This window comes from Coenobita brevimanus, chromosome 30 (assembly GCF_032717465.1).
Source record: "Coenobita brevimanus isolate Jiangsu-jjx chromosome 30, ASM3271746v2, whole genome shotgun sequence".
NCBI classification, from domain to species: Eukaryota; Metazoa; Arthropoda; class Malacostraca; order Decapoda; family Coenobitidae; genus Coenobita; species Coenobita brevimanus.
In genome coordinates this window covers 27619614-27633227 of record NC_136983.1, presented here as the reverse complement: position 1 = coordinate 27633227, position 13614 = coordinate 27619614, and the positions used below count along the sequence as shown (strand labels likewise).

The following is a 13614-nucleotide window of genomic DNA, read 5'->3' as shown; positions in this document are numbered from 1 at the left end:
ATAACCCTACTATTACAAAGAACCGACTCCCCTAAAAGTTAGAAGGAATGTTGCCTCCCTTGCATATTTTATTGATACTTTTATGGCAAATGCTCAGCCGAAGTTGTATACATTGTGTCACCTCTCCAAGCATCCTCCGTGCTACAGGGGCATCTGGTACTGTAGTGCTCATGACTGGACTGTCACCCTGCTATATTTCAGAGTTTCTACCTTTCAGAATCTTTTATCCCTCAAATTGCATCTCTTTAGAACTCGCATCGCCGAAGAGGTTTCCCCCAAACCTTCAAACCTACGGCTGTTCAAGTCCAACTGTTACAGATTTTTGTTTTTTATGAATGGATGCTTCCTGTAATCTGGTGTATGTATTATTATTTTTATTCATTTATTTTTTTCTTTCCTCTGTTTTGTTATTTAAAAAAAAAAAAAAAGATGGAAATAGTGGAAGCAATAAAGTCAACATGGGGAAGGCCCCAGGAATTGATTGAGTGTGCTGTGAAATTCTGAAGCATGGAGGAGAGATAGTGGACTGGATGTGGAAAATGTGCAAATTGGCCTGGGAGGACAGTTGAGTCCCAGTGGAATGGAAGTCGGGTATAATTATTCCCCTGTACAAAGGAAAAGAGGAAATGAAGTGTGTGGTAATCATAGGGGCATTTGTCTTATTAGTGTCATAGGAAAAGTATACGGTAGGATACTTATTGACAGGGTTAGGAAAATAACAGCAATTAGTTGGAGAAGAACAGGCGGGTTTTAGGAAGGGAAGAGGTTGTGCAGATCAGGTATTCATCCTTGGGTGTTTAGTGGAAATGCTTCCAGAAATAGGAAAGAAGTTGTCTGTGGCCTTCATGTATTTAGAGAAAACACATGACAGAGTGGATAGAAAAGGAATGTGGAAAATATTAATATATGGAGTGAAAGGGAACTTGCTGAATGCAGTGAAGGGGATTAATGGGGGTGCTTAGGCTGCAGTGCGTGTGGATAGTGAACTGAGTGAATTTTTCTATCTGAATGATGGTTTGGAACAGGGATGTGTCATGTCCCCATGGATGTTGAGTCTGAATATGGATGGGGTTTTAAAAGAGTTGAAAGGTAGGGCAGTTGGATGTTGAAGCGGCCCTAATGAGAGGGGGTAGCTTTTGGAAACTTCCTGTACTGTTGTTTGCAGATGATACTGTATTGTTAAGTGAAAACGAAGGGGAACTGATGTTCTTGTTGAATGAGTTTGGGAAACTGTGTAAAAAACGGAATCTAAAATTAAATGTAGGGAAGAATAAAGTTACGGTCGTCAAGAGAAATGAAGTCACTGGATGTACAGTGTTGTTGGATGAGGAGGAAATGGAAAATGTGAGTGCATTTAAATACTTGAGTAGTATGATGAGTAAGGATGGAAATTGTGAGGATGAAGTGCTTGAAAGGATGCAGCAAGGAAGAAAGGTTGTTGGTACTTTGATGCAGTGATTAGAAATAAAGTGAGCATGGAAGTGAAAAAGTCGCTGTATGATAGTATTGTGATACAGACTCTAACATAAGGAAGTGAAGCATGGACCTTGTTGGAAGGACACAAGTCTAGAGTGAGAGCAGTGAAAATTAGTTATTTGAGAGGAACATGTGGAATTACATGGAGAGACAGACTGACAGAGGAAGTGAAGGAGCGTCGTGGTGTGGATGTGGATGTGGTAGAAAGTGTTAGGAGAAATACACTGTTGAAGAGGATGGAGAGAGGGAGGCTAACGAGGAGAGTGTATGTGAGGTGGGGGATGAGAGGGAGGGGGAGGCCAAGGATGAGATGGAGGGATGGAGCGAAGAGGTATATGAAAGAGGGGTGTGTGACCTGGGAAGGAGTGCAGTGAAATGGCGGTTGACAAGGCGACGTGGAGGCGATTTGTTTATGGCCACCCCTTACGGGATTGAAGTGCCTGACAAGAAAAATAATAATAATAATAATAATGATAATAATCTATATTACAGTATGATGATCCGTTTTCTGTATGTTTGTTTGATCGTTACCGTAACACATTAAAAACCTGCGCATCTAGCGCAATTTTTGTTAGAGCAAGGTACCATTAAAATGTTCTAACTTGAAGACTAAAACAATTTCCAGTTCAGTCGGGCCACCGGTTCCCTAGTTATGACTCATTTCCGACTGGAGATAGGAAATGACTTGAAATCGAGCGATGGCTGCCTAAGGCGGCCTTTAAGTTGATAATGATAATAATCATCATCATCATAATATCAACACCAATACATATTCAAGTGCTTGAATGGTTAATCCCGTAATGTTATTAATAATAATCATCATCATCATCATCATAACACCAATACATAACCAAGCGCTTCTATGATTAATCCCTAATAATAATAATAATAATAATAATAATGATGATTATCATCATCATCATCATCATCATCATCATTATCATCATCAACATCATCATCATCTAATCCAATGTTGCCCCATTAGGAGCGTATGGGCCCGAGACTATGCAAGCAGGCCACGTAATACCACTCATCCCTGAGTGGTATTACGTGAACAATGAACCCCATTCACCCCTTGGATAATTATAAACCAACACAGGCTCAGTCCGACAGGAGCGCCTTATTTACCCACTAAACCACCAGGCGCCATAATTTAGTTATATAGTTACCAGCCAGCTTCGTAAATGGTATCCTGGTGTACAGGAAACCATTTGCCTTGTCACTCAGTGCAGAGTCACCGTAGACAGAAGGAAGAGAAAAGAAAGAAGGAAAGAAAGACAGGAGAGGAAGGAAGGAAACATGGAGGGAAGAAATGAAAGGGTCGCACTAAATCATGTGAGTGATTACATTAATAATAATAATAATAATAATAACAAAAAAATAATAATAATAAATAGATACCCAAGCGCTTCAATAATTAACCCTATGAAACCGATTCCATGACGAGAATATATATGAATGAAACAAACGCTTCTCTTACCCTAACGCTGGAGGGTGCCATGTGAGGCCTGACGGAGATGCCGAGGGTGGTGCAGCCCTCTTTGTCCTCCACCACGGGGAAAGGGGTCCAGCGGAAGCCTAGGCTCCCGTTGATGGTGGGGTTGCTGGAGGAGGAGGAAACAAAAAAACGCATTTGTTCATTATCAACATGACTGTCATCCCGACTCGATTCGCACCAAAGGATGGGGTGAGGTAGGGAATCGAAAGCAAAAATACTACTACTACTACTACTACTACTACTACAATCGCAGAGTTCTGTTATGGCCTGGATGAGACGTCGTGTGTCATTCTCTCTCGTGAGGTCTGCACTCTATGCCTCAGGGGCACAAGATCAGCCCTCAGGCCTGTCTCTGGCGGGTATGGATTACGAAGCTTCTGTGGCCGAGAGTCGCATAGACCAGTGACTGCAATAGATTAATGTCTTTTTAGCACTGTAATGTTAATGAATAAAAAGTAAATTAATAAAAGTAGTAGTAGATGGTTGGTAACCACAGCCGTTGTCGTGCCTGGGATCAAAGGATGGTAATTATAACCTTCACATTACAACTCCAAATGGTGAACCGAATTAAGAAGGTTGGTTTTGGTCTTCGCAGTATGGTTCACAAACGGATAAAGGTGATATATTAAAAAAAACAACAACAACAGCAACTACTACTACTGCTGCTACTACCACCAATTCTGCTTACTACTACTACTACTACTACTACTACTAACCTCCGTGCCCATCAGCTGCTCTAAGGGCCAAATATTTTGATTTTTTCCTGTGAGCATCATCATCACAGCAAAATCTCAAATTCTAATTCCACTATTTTTACCTAACACTTAACTGTTCCTCCAGCTTCCCTTCATATCAGATCACAAATGTCTGAGTTGATATTGCCTAACGATCTTGACCATTTGACCTTTCTCTTTGACCTTCACCTTTGACTGACTGTTTTGAAAATTGAATCCCTTTATCCCTATTTTAATCTGAACGCTTCCACAAAGGCTAGTCTACATCGGCAATAATCTGTTTAATTTAAGGTCACATTGACCTTAGTTTTTGATCTACAGTTCTCAGAAACAATAGGTCAGCCTCTTGGGTGATGCTTAACTCATCCACCAAGTGTCTCCCAAATTAGATCAAGGTGATTTAGTTATTTTTATTCATACAGACACACGGGTTTAACTCTGACCTTTCCCTGTGACTGTGAACTCTGACTTTTTGTTCTCAAATTTCAATTCCTTTGTTCTTGTTTGATCCTTAACATTTCCACCATATTTAGTTCAGATATGATCAACACTAAGTTTATTTTTCACTGTGACGTTGACCTTTGACCTACCCCTGCGATATTGGCCTTTGGTGATTTTCCTTGCACTCCAGTCTTTATATTCCTGCCTCAGCCTCAGTCCTCCCACGAAGATTAGTCTCAGTCAGATGAAAACTGTTTAAGATGGCGTTGCCCTGCGATCTTGACCTTTTATCTATTGTAATCAAAATCAATTGGTTTATTTATCTGGCTGACCCCAACATCTCATCCAAATTTGGTAAAAATCGTGTCAAAAGTATTTGACACACACACACACACACACACACACACACACACACACACACACACACACACACACACACACACACACACACACACACACACACACACACACACACACACACACACACACACACACACACACACACACACACACACACACACACACACACACACACACACACACACACACACACACACACACACACACACACACACACACACACACACACACACACACACACACACACACACACACACACACACACACACACACACACACACACACACACACACACACACACACACACACACACACACACACACACACACACACACACACACACACACACACACACACACACACACACACACACACACACACACACACACACACACACACACACACACACACACACACACACACACACACACACACACACACACACACACACACACACACACACACACACACACACACACACACACACACACACACACACACACACACACACTTATCCAAACAATACCCGCGGACCCTTTGTGAAGCCAGATGAAGTCATGAAAAACAGTAACAAGGACAATAATAACAATAATAATAATAATAATAATAACAATAATAATAATACCCGTAAGCAGCGAAATTGGTCCACAGGTCAACCATGACGCGCCTAACGAAGAGGTCCTCAGGCTTTGTCAGGTGGGCATTAGGCAACTGGCGGTGAAAGAGATAGAACAGGTCGTCTGCATGGTTCACATCTGTACAAAAAAAACGACTTTGAATCAGTACAAGGCAGTATTAAACTATCGAGACCATGGTCGCAGCTGGAAGCGAGGTAATCAACCCTCTCCATGCGATAATAATAATAATAATAATAATAATAAAAGTAATACAATGAACGGGATGATGTTCACTTATTTTTTTCAGTCACTCGTTAACAATTAATATTCCTGGGCTCTTTACTGTTTAACACTAGACACATTTCAGTAATACTCTAGATACTTTTATAATACCGGTACTGTAGTTTCCAAGCAGGTATATCTGAATATTAATGGCAACCAAATTCTGACCCCTTCATTAACATAATCGAGGCTGCGCCCACGATCGGTTTTGTATTAATTCCATTATATAAACAAGAAACGTTATTGCCACACAACTTAAAACACACACACACACACACACACACACACACACACACACACACACACACACACACACACACACACACACATACAAACAAATTTGTTGAGGTGCACATACACAGTGGCTATGTAACACACACACACACACACACACACACACACACACACACACAGGAAAAGTAAGTGGTCCTAATGAAATTTCATGTTGGGTATTACGAGAATGTGCAAAGGAGTTATGTAAACCATTATTTTTAATTTTCAAGAAATCCTTGAGTCAAGGTAAACTACCTGATATTTGGAAAAAAGCAAATATTGTCCCCTTATTCAAGAAAGGAAATAGACAAAATCCACTCAACTACCGACCAGTATCACTGACCAGTGTTGTAAGCAAGGTATTAGAAAAACCTAAAAGAAAAGCTTGGGTAAATCATCTAGAAGAACACAGTATGATAACAGAAAGACAGTTTGGTTTCAGAAAAGGAAAATCATGTGTTACTAATCTGTTGAGCTACTATGACAGAGTAACAAACACAATACAGGAAAGGGATGGATGGGTGGACAGTATCTATTTAGATTTCAAGAAAGCTTTTGACACAGTACCACACCAAAGACTTATATGGAAACTGTACCATCAAGGAGGAATTCGAGGCAAACTGTTTTGTTGGATGCAAGACTTTCTCATAAAAAGAGAAATGAGGACAGTACTAACAGGAAACTACTCATCATGGAAAGAAGTGACTAGTGGAGTACCACAGGGTTCAGTGCTGGCACAAATCATGTTTTTAGTGTATATAAATGATATAAACAGTAACACTGGAAATGAGAGCTATCTGAATATGTTTGCAGATGATGCAAAAATACAAAGGAGAATTACTAACACAGACTCTTGTAAAGAGCTACAAGAAGAATTAAATAAACTTCATGAATGGAGTAGTACATGGCAAATGGAATTCAATGTGGACAAGTGTCATGTTATCAAGTTTGGTAAAAGTGGAAAAAGACCTGATTGGGATTATAAGTTAGGAAATAAAACCCTATACACATCAGAAAGAGAGAAAGACCTAGGTGTGATTATCAATAACAGACTATCTCCGGCTGACCACATCAGCGAGAAGGTACGGAACATGTATACACTGCTTGCAAATATGAGAATAGCATTCACATACATAAATGAAGACATGCTAAGAAGGATAATAACATCATTCATTAGACCAACCCTGGAATATGCATCAGTAGTCTGGAGTCCTCATCTCAAAAAGCACATAGACAAGATTGAAAAAGTTCAAAGGGCCGCTACAAGATGGATACCAAGCTTAAGGGACCTAAGCTACGAAGAAAGACTAAATAAACTGAATCTACCAACACTACAGGAGAGAAGGAAAAGAGGTGACATGATAATGCTATATAAATGCATATCAGGAAAGGAGAAAATAGATATAAATGATTACTTAACATATTGAGAAGCATCAGCAAGAGGACACTGCAAAAAATTGCATAAGAAGAGAGGTGATAAAGACGTAAGGAAATTCAGTTTCCCAAACAGAGCAATTGATCAATGGAATGCACTACCGAAAGAAATAGTGTGTGCCAAAACAATTCACAAATTTAAGGATATGTACGGTAAATATGGTTTAAGACACGGGACAGTACGAGCTTGACTCATTCCTGTAAAGATACAATTAGGTAAGAACAATTAGGTAAGAAGACACACACACACACACACAGTTCCTCCCACACGACTTCACATACACATATGCACATATCTATAGGGACATTCCAAGTTAAACTAGTGTAGCGGCAACAAGAGAAATATTTAATATTTCTCATGTGGGTCAAGGGATAGGGGGCATCTACACGTGTGCTGGAACAAATGATGGCAACTTGTAGACAACACAATAACGAACAAGCTGCAAACACACTCGTAACAGCAGCGTCCAGATCATGTTGGCAGCATGATGAAGTCTCAGTTGCATCGTTTTGATACACTCATTGTTTTTCCTCTGTTGCCGGTAAGTTCAGAGCAGCCTTAAACGTTTGTATACATCTGTCTCTAAACCCTGCTGCATATACACTCGTACATCCAAACAAAATGCCAACTGCGTTGTCAACAAATGCTCAAGGACACGTGTAGATGCGCCTTTAATGGTTGGGGCAACTCACAGTCTACATCGTCGGTGGTGTTGAGGATGTCGGTAAAGCTGTGTTCACCCAAGTGTTCCAGGTTATACTGGTACACCTTCTGGCCGTGGGACGCGTGGATCAAGGCGCTGTCCTCGTGGCCTACCTTAAATATGCGGTCACCGAACAGCTGCGGAGAAGAGAGGAAATGTGTGTGTGAGAGAGACAGGGAGAGAGAGAGAGGGAGAGAGAGAGAGAGAGAGAGAGAGAGAGAGAGAGAGAGAGAGTCAGTATATGGACTAGACTGTAGCACCAGTCGAACAGGGCAGTACTCCCGAGGTTGATGGCAAGCTGGTGATAGGGAGAGCTGGAGCTCCCGTTTCACCAGCCCTCAGGACTTGATCCTGACCATCTCCCTTTTCTGAACATTTTCAGTGCATTCATTTACACAGAGAGTAGGCCAGCATGCTCTCTTAATACCACTACCTTCAACTGTCTACACCACACTACATGCGCATAACATATCACACCTTCTATTCACATCTTTAGTAATGGCCGCTGCAATCTTACTATCGAATGAGGTGGTACCTCGGATTGCCACCGCCGGCAGGGTAGGGCTGGAGGCACAGGGTCCTCCCGGTCGCCATCAAGCGACTGTGCCGGCAGCGACTGTTGCTATTTCCAGGAATGCTTGTCGGCGAAGAGGTGACTGTGCAGCCTTATTCTTTACCAACATCCGCGGCCTTACCACAAATTTAAACTCGGTTCGTTTTTTCCTTCAGTCCATATCCCCTTTGGCCCTTTTCCTCACAGAACCACAAATCTCACCCTCTACCGATATATCTCCATTTTGTTTTCCCGATTACCATCTCCTTACAAACTTTCGTAACAAGGGCGGCACCTGTTGTTATATCAAATCCCAATATGCAGTTGACACTATTTTAAACTTCACCTCATCCAGTTTTGATTACTCATTATATAAAATAAATTGCCAAAACATTACCAAATATATCTGTGTAGTTTATCGTTCCCCCAGTGCTTCTTCGGAACCCAGTGTATTTGATTCCATATCCACTCAGTTGAGTAACCTTGACCTTGCCCTTGGCAATGAAATTACCATTTTGGGTGATTTTAACATACACAATGTTGAATGGTTATTGCATTCTGCCCGGACTGACGACGCTGGTCTAAAATGCGAGCTGTTTGGGGAATCGTTTAATCTCACCCAGTTGGTAAAGCAACCAACCAGAATACCTGATAATCCTGACCATAATTCCCATCTCTTGGATTTATTCTTGACAAATAATCCAGATCAATACAGGATAGAGGTACTGTCACCACTTGGATCCTCTGACCACAATCTCATCAAAGCCTCATTAGTTAACCCTCCTACACCTCCCCATTCTGAACCTGTCAGGGTGACCCGATGGCACTTTGACAGGGCAGACTGGGATGGATTTAGAAATTATCTTGCTGATGTTCCATGGCAGTCTTTCTTCTCTAGTGATCCCAATTCTACCCAGTCCCACATTTGCGACTTAATACTAGCTAGTATGGATTTATTCATACCAAGTCAACAATTCATTAAAAGATCAAACTCTCCAAAATGGTTTGATGGCAATTGTGCCAGAGCAACAGCCCAAAAGTCATTAGCATATAACTCTTACTTAAAAATAAAAATATCTGAATCACTCTCCCAATTTAAAATTGTTAGAAATCATGCAAAAGCTGTATTAAATCTATCTAAATCAAACTTTCTTCAAAAGCAAGCATCAAAACTACTTAACAACCCTAATGACAATAGAATATTCTGGTCAACTCTTAATTCTTTCAATAATAACTTTAACAAGTCATCTTCCATTCCCCCACTAAAATCTTCAGATGGCAATATTACAAATGACCCACGTGGGAAAGCAGATATCTTTGCTAGTACCTTTGCTAGAAACTCTACAATAGATGATACCAGCCAGAATGTCTCAGTACTGGAACTTGATTCTCCCGATATTGCCCCACTTAAAATACAGACAAGATACGTAAAATCCATCCTAGACAATTTACCTACCAACAAAGCTCCAGGCCCAGATGGAATTCCGCCAATTGTTTTAAAAAAGTGTTCCCCTGAACTTGCCTCTGTCCTAGCTAAATTATTCAGACTATGCATACGTACTTCTTTATTCCCAAATTCATGGAAAGAAGCCAATATCCACCCAGTTCCGAAGAAAGGAAGTTCGTCTGACCCCTCCAATTACAGACCAATAGCTGTCACATCTTCTCTTGGTAAGGTATTTGAAACTTTAATTAATAAGCATATTGTTAAACATCTTGAATCCAACAACTTAACTAGTGATAGACAATACGGTTTTCGCCACGAAAAATCCACCATTGACATACTCAATCTCTTAACTCGTACCATCCATCAATCAATTGATCTTTTTGGAGAAACTCATGCAGTAGCTCTTGATATCTCTAAAGCTTTCGACAGAGTATGGCACCGTTCCCTGCTGTCCAAACTCCCTTGCTATGGACTAACGTCTTTTGTTCCTTTGATTTCTTCTTATCTTAGTGACAGGAAAATAAGAGTAAAAGTAGATGATGTATATTTGAATTTCCACTCAATTAACGCCGGCGTGCCGCAGGGATCAGTTCTGGCGCCAACCCTATTTCTGGTTCATATTAATGATCTCTTATCTGTCACTCACAATCCCATTCACTCATATGCAGATGACTCAACACTACATAGTTCATTCACACTCAGACATCCATTTACAAAATCTAATATCTCTACCTCTCAACTCAGTACAGCCATCTCCATAAATCAAGATCTATCTACAATCAGTGAATGGGGACAAAACAACCTTGTCTCTTTTAATGCTAGTAAAAATAAATATATACATTATACTAATAGACAGATATTGCCAGAGTCGTACATTACCTTCAGTGCTACTAATATTCCCATCTCCAAAAGTATTGAAATTCTTGGTGTCTCAACAGTGCCCTCAGCTGGACCTCTCATGTCAGATCACTTGCTAAAACCGCCTCAAAGAAACTTGGATTATTGTACAGAGTCCGTAACTTCTTCGCCGATGAGCAGTTAGCTATAATTTTTAAGAGTCATGTGCGCTCTCAGCTTGAATATTGCTCACTCTTGTGGAATGGTTGTGGAGAGGTTGCATTAAGACAACTAGACAAAATTCAGAATAAAGCTGTTAGAATCATTAACAACCCTATCATTACATATAAACTACCTCCCCTGCAAGTAAGAAGGAATGTTGCCTCCCTTGCATTATTTTACAGATATTTTTTTGGCAAATGCTCAGACGAAGTTGCGTCCATGGTGCCACCTCTCCATGTCTTCCCTCGTGCTACACGGGGCATCTGGTAGCGCTCATGACTGGAATGTCACTCAACCGTATTGCAGAACTTCTGCCTATCAGAATTCTTTCATTCCCCGAACTGCATCTCTCTGGAACTCGCTTCCCCAGAGTTGTTTTCCTCCAAATTTCAACCCACAACTGTTCAAGTCTAACTGTTACAGATATTTTATGAACAGAGGACACCAGTAATCTGGTGTGTGGATTATTTTTTTTTACCCATTTGTTCTTCCTTCCTCAGTTCTGTTATTTGTAAAAAAAATATATATATATACATATAGATAGATAGATAGATAGACAGACAGATAAATAGAGAGAGAGAGAGAGAGAGAGAGAGAGAGAGAGAGAGAGAGAGAGAGAGAGACAGACAGACAGACAGACAGACAGACAGAGACAGAGATAGAGAGAGACAGGCAGACAGACAGAAAGACAGACAGACAGACAGATAGACAGACAGACAGGTAGACAGACAGAGAGATAGATAGACAGACAAACAGACAGACAGACAGACAGACAGACAGACAGACAGAAAGACAGACAGACAGGCAGATAGACATATATATAGATATACGTGTATATAGATATATATATATATATATAAACAGATAGATATATACGCACATTATACATTATGTGCAATATATACCGTATACACACACACACAGACACACACACATATATAGATAGATAGATAGATAGATGGGTTGATAGACAGATAGATAGATAGATATAGATATACATTTACGGGGTGGGTGGGAAGTCAGTCCCTATTTTGAAATTTTTGTTTCTGGTAAAGTACAGCAGGTACTGTTGTTTTATTGCCTCATGTATACCATTACTTTTGCTGTTACTAATGCTGTTTTCATTTTTCAGATCCCTGAGAAACGGCCGGCGTACTGAGCATTGTGAAAAGAGCTAAAATTGAAGCAAATTATGAGGTGTGGCAGCCTGTTATCCAAGTGCTACGGTGCTGGAGGATTCAACTTGGCAGGCATGCTGTTCTGGATCCAAAAACAATCAAAAACTGTCACAAGAAGTCAATGACTACTGGTAGTGCGACGGACACCAAGGGATCTGGCAGACCTTCGACATCGAGGTAGGAGGATAATGCGAATTAAGTGAAAGAAATGTTTGATCAAAGTCCTCACAAATCGAAAGGGCAAGCCTCGAGAAAGAGAGTGGTTTAACGCGTCATATTGTGCGCGTTGTTCTCCGTAAAGACTCAGAATATCGACCATGGAAGCCAAATTATGTCCAGCAGTTGTTCCCGGAAGACTGTGACAGGCGCGTTGAAGTTTGCGAAATGATGCTGGCAGGGAGGAAGATTATCCAGACCTGTTCAAAAACATTCTTTGGACAGACGAGGCTGTGTTTCATGTAGAGGGGTTCGTCAATCGACATAACGGTCATTGCTGGGCAGATAAGGATCCCCAGGAAACGGTTGAAAGAATACAGAACAAGCAGAAAGTGATGGTGTTGTGCAGTTTAACTTCTCACATCCATGGACCATATGTGATACGAGACACCATGAATGGTGAACCATACTTGGAAATGTTGCAAAAATTCTTGTGGCCCACGATTTCTGCATGGGGACAGGCTCATTGGTTGCTGTTTGTGCAAGACGGTGCTCCTTCACATTTTGCGTTGCCTGTAAGGGTCTGGCTGAATGAGCAGTTTCCAGGACGCTGTATAGGCAGTTAGCGCCCCACAGAAGGGCCTGCACGAAGTCCGGACCTAACCCATTGTGATTATTTTCTGTGGGGATGGGCCAAGGAAGACGGGTATGAGGGTAAACCACAAATCAGAATAAATATGCAGTGCTGGTTTGTATACTTTAGGAGAAATAAAATATAATAATATGGAGTGACTTCTCACCCACCCTGTATATATATATATATATATATATATATATATATATATATATATATATATATATATATATATATACTGTATACTCGAATAATGTGTATATTATGTCTGCCTGTCTGTGTGGCTGTCTCTGTGTGTGTGTCTCTCTCTCCTTATAGATATACTGTATATACGCATATCTATCTATCTATCTATCTATCTATATCTATATATCTATCTGTCTATCTATATCTATCTATCTATCTATCTATATCTATCTATCTATCTATCTATCAATCAATCTATCTATCTATCTATACATATCTATAATCTATCTCTCTCTCTCTCTCTCTCTCTCTCTCTCTCTGTATATATATATATATATATATATATCTATATATATATATATATATATATATATATATATATATATATATATATATATATATATATATATATATATATACATACATACAAAATAACCGCAGGAGAAATGAAAGGAGCGACAGTGAGTACTTTCGAATATTACATCTTCAGGCAGTGTGAGACAGAAACGTAAAGTGTAGAGGTCTTTTCTTTCACAGCCTCAGCAGGGAGTGACGCACAGAACAAAGGATGACTTGAATTAA

General features: G+C 40.3%; 1 protein-coding gene across 1 annotated transcript in view; it reads right to left on the bottom strand.

The window, feature by feature from the left end:
• LOC145395268 (venom carboxylesterase-6-like) overlaps positions 1-13614 on the bottom strand; it is a 38495-nt gene that overhangs the window by 2453 nt on the left and 22428 nt on the right. The window contains exons 9-11 of the mRNA XM_080268949.1: positions 7809-7956; positions 5135-5264; positions 2957-3080 (exon numbers count right to left, since the gene is read on the bottom strand). Of these exons, the coding sequence (XP_080125075.1) occupies positions 2957-3080; positions 5135-5264; positions 7809-7956 (402 nt within the window). The remainder of the gene's footprint in view (positions 1-2956; positions 3081-5134; positions 5265-7808; positions 7957-13614) is intronic.